At 35.7% G+C, this 2,841-nt stretch overlaps 1 protein-coding gene across 1 annotated transcript; it reads left to right on the forward strand.

The window, feature by feature from the left end:
* Window positions 1–606: 606 nt before the first annotated feature.
* On the forward strand, window positions 607–1,680 carry LOC125208184 (ethylene-responsive transcription factor WIN1-like). The gene is made up of 2 exons (XM_048107765.2): window positions 607–793; window positions 909–1,680. Exons 1-2 carry the CDS (start codon window positions 714–716, stop codon window positions 1,405–1,407), a joined length of 579 nt encoding a protein of 192 aa, XP_047963722.1. The 5' UTR covers window positions 607–713; the 3' UTR covers window positions 1,408–1,680.
* Window positions 1,681–2,841: the final 1,161 nt, after the last annotated feature.

The following is a 2,841-nucleotide window of genomic DNA, read 5'->3' on the forward strand; positions in this document are numbered from 1 at the left end:
TTTCATTCGACTTGGAAATTTCATTCATATACACACCATTCTTTATCAATATAAATTGAAAAAATTCTCTGTCAAATTCATTTCATTCCCTGCTTATTCTTTTGCATACCAGTCATCACATAAATATATAAATAAAAAAGAATCCACAAAGAAAAACTGAAACTAAACCACAGTCCTAGTCACTACCTATCCAAACACAAAAAACTTCTCAAACAACTAGGTAATTTAAAACATACCAAAAATAGAAGCTCAATCAAGGCTAAGTACAATTCATGGCTGGCACACTTAGTACAAATCTTTTACTGCTTGTGAACAGTTTAATGTTTATTTTGACTATTCACATGGATTAATTCCACACCAAAATGGGTGCTCTCTATCTATGTTGTCCTTACCCTATTATTATCATCATACGAGGTAAATAATTCAATTTAATCAAGCAAAAAATTCAATAACACAGAGAGTGTGAGATAGTGTCCAGCCCTATAATCAGCCTTGGAAATGGCCCACAATTTGGACCACTCCACCACAACTATGAACAAGGCCCTCTTTCCTTAATGTAACAATTTCATCCATCCCTATAAATATACCATACTCCAATTGTCTTTGCTGTATTTCCAATTATAATTATTGTATTATCATTTAAATAAATTCACCTCTCTTTACACCCTTATATAAATCCTCCCCAAGAATCAAGATTCTGACACACAAAAATCATGGTACAAACTAAGAAATTCCGAGGTGTTAGACAACGCCACTGGGGATCTTGGGTGTCAGAGATTCGCCACCCTCTCCTGTAAATTTTTCTTCACACACTCTACCACGTGTAAATTTCCTTATGAATTAAAAAAAAAAACCTAGTTTTTTTTTTTTTTTAAATTCTAACGATTTGATTGATTGGTTTTGATCAGGAAGAGGAGGGTGTGGCTGGGGACTTTCGAGACGGCGGAGGAGGCGGCCCGGGCCTACGACGAGGCCGCCATACTGATGAGCGGCCGGAACGCGAAGACCAACTTCCCTGTTCCAGCCGCTGATCAGGACAATGGCGGGGGCAGCAGCCAGATGCCCCCGCCACAGTCTAATATTCCGGACGCCTCGCGCTCGGCTTCCCTGTCTTCGATCCTGAGCGCAAAGCTCCGGAAATGCTGCAAGTCGCCGTCGTCGTCGCTGACGTGCCTGAGGCTCGACACCGAGAATTCGCACATCGGGGTTTGGCAGAAGCGGGCCGGGTCTCGGGCCGACGCTAGCTGGGTCATGACGGTGGAGCTGGGGAAAAAGAAGGCGGCCGCCGGAGACGCTCAGGAGCCACCGCCGCCGCTGGCGCCGCCGCCTGCGGTGGCGGGGAATGGGATCGATGAGGAGGAGAGGATGGCTTTGCAGATGATCGAGGAGCTTCTCAATCGGAATTAATTAATTAATTGGCGTATGCATGCGTATTTTAATTAATTATTAGTGATTTTCTGATTTGATTATGATCGAATTGAATTGATGTTTCATTTGATGTATATGGAAAATCGATAAGGATGATAGGAGTCATGGGAAAAAAGGGGGTTCCAAGGCTTTGTTATGTCCAATTTGAGTATAGTGTTTTCATCTGAATTGTGAAGGTGGATATAAATGCTATACTTTGTACGAATTGAAATATTTCATATTTTTATATAAATGTTGTGTAGGTTGATTTAATTCCAGTGGGTTTTAATTAGTTATGAAACGTCTTTTCTGAATGAAATTGTGTTTCTTATTTGTACACATACGTGATTTAACTTTAATTTGTTGTGGGTGTTGGGCCTTGGATAATTAATCGTATTTATTGACACATATTTATTGACTTGTGAAGTGTGATGAACTTGGATATGATATATTCGGAATCGTACATTAATCATGTTATCACTAAGTCGATGAATTATAATGAACTCGTATAAGAATCATGTAGTTATACATTTGTTATTAAGGCGATGTGTTATAATGAACTCAGATTTGAAACATTTAGAGTTATACATTATCCACATTATCACTAATTAGGCGATGCATTAGGGAGGAACTCCGAAATTTAGAATTACATTCACTATGTTATCACTAAGCCAGTAAGCCAACATAACATAACATAGTTACATAACGAGATCTTAATATTTGTTTGTTGCTTCGACACGATCTTAATTCCTAATGGCTGCTTCATAATAGTTCACGTGTACATTATGAATTTATGATTTAACATGAACAATATGCGCATATACATACAAGTAGAAGTATTTTCAGAATTGTTTGATAAACTAAGTACAAAAAAATTCATAACAGGAGTATTAAACAAACCTAAAATAATATAAGAATATTACTACTATAATTTAGTTTAAACCTTAAATTAAACAAAATAAGAATATTACTACTACTATAATTTATAAGTATCTCAATATGTATATGAACACGCAGTAAAATTTTTATAATTTATGCTTTTAAAATGAAGTATTTAAAGAATATTAGTAGTAGTAGTAGTAGTAGTAATTAATTAAACTCTAATTGTTACTATAGATGCTTTTTTTTGGTAAAATTAACAAGGAAGATCAAACCATAAAAAGTTAAAAATAAACATCTCCCACAAATATAATTAATTTAACCGCAGCCATTAATATATCTTCAATATAAATTACGAGAGATAATTAATTGACATTAGATCATGAAGATTAGGTGACTATGATACTAGTAGAGATTATTTGATAGATAGCTAGGAACAATTATCTAAGGAGGCTAGCTAACCAGCTATGGATTCTGTTGAAATAGTCGCTTATTAATTAATTAGTCAATGATTTCGTAATTATTTTTTGACCAATAGCAAACCCATTAACTCAT

Source organism: Salvia hispanica, chromosome 6 (genome assembly GCF_029641045.1).
Source record: "Salvia hispanica isolate PSC_SH4W2 chromosome 6, Shi_PSC_v1, whole genome shotgun sequence".
Taxonomy (NCBI): domain Eukaryota; kingdom Viridiplantae; phylum Streptophyta; class Magnoliopsida; order Lamiales; family Lamiaceae; genus Salvia; species Salvia hispanica.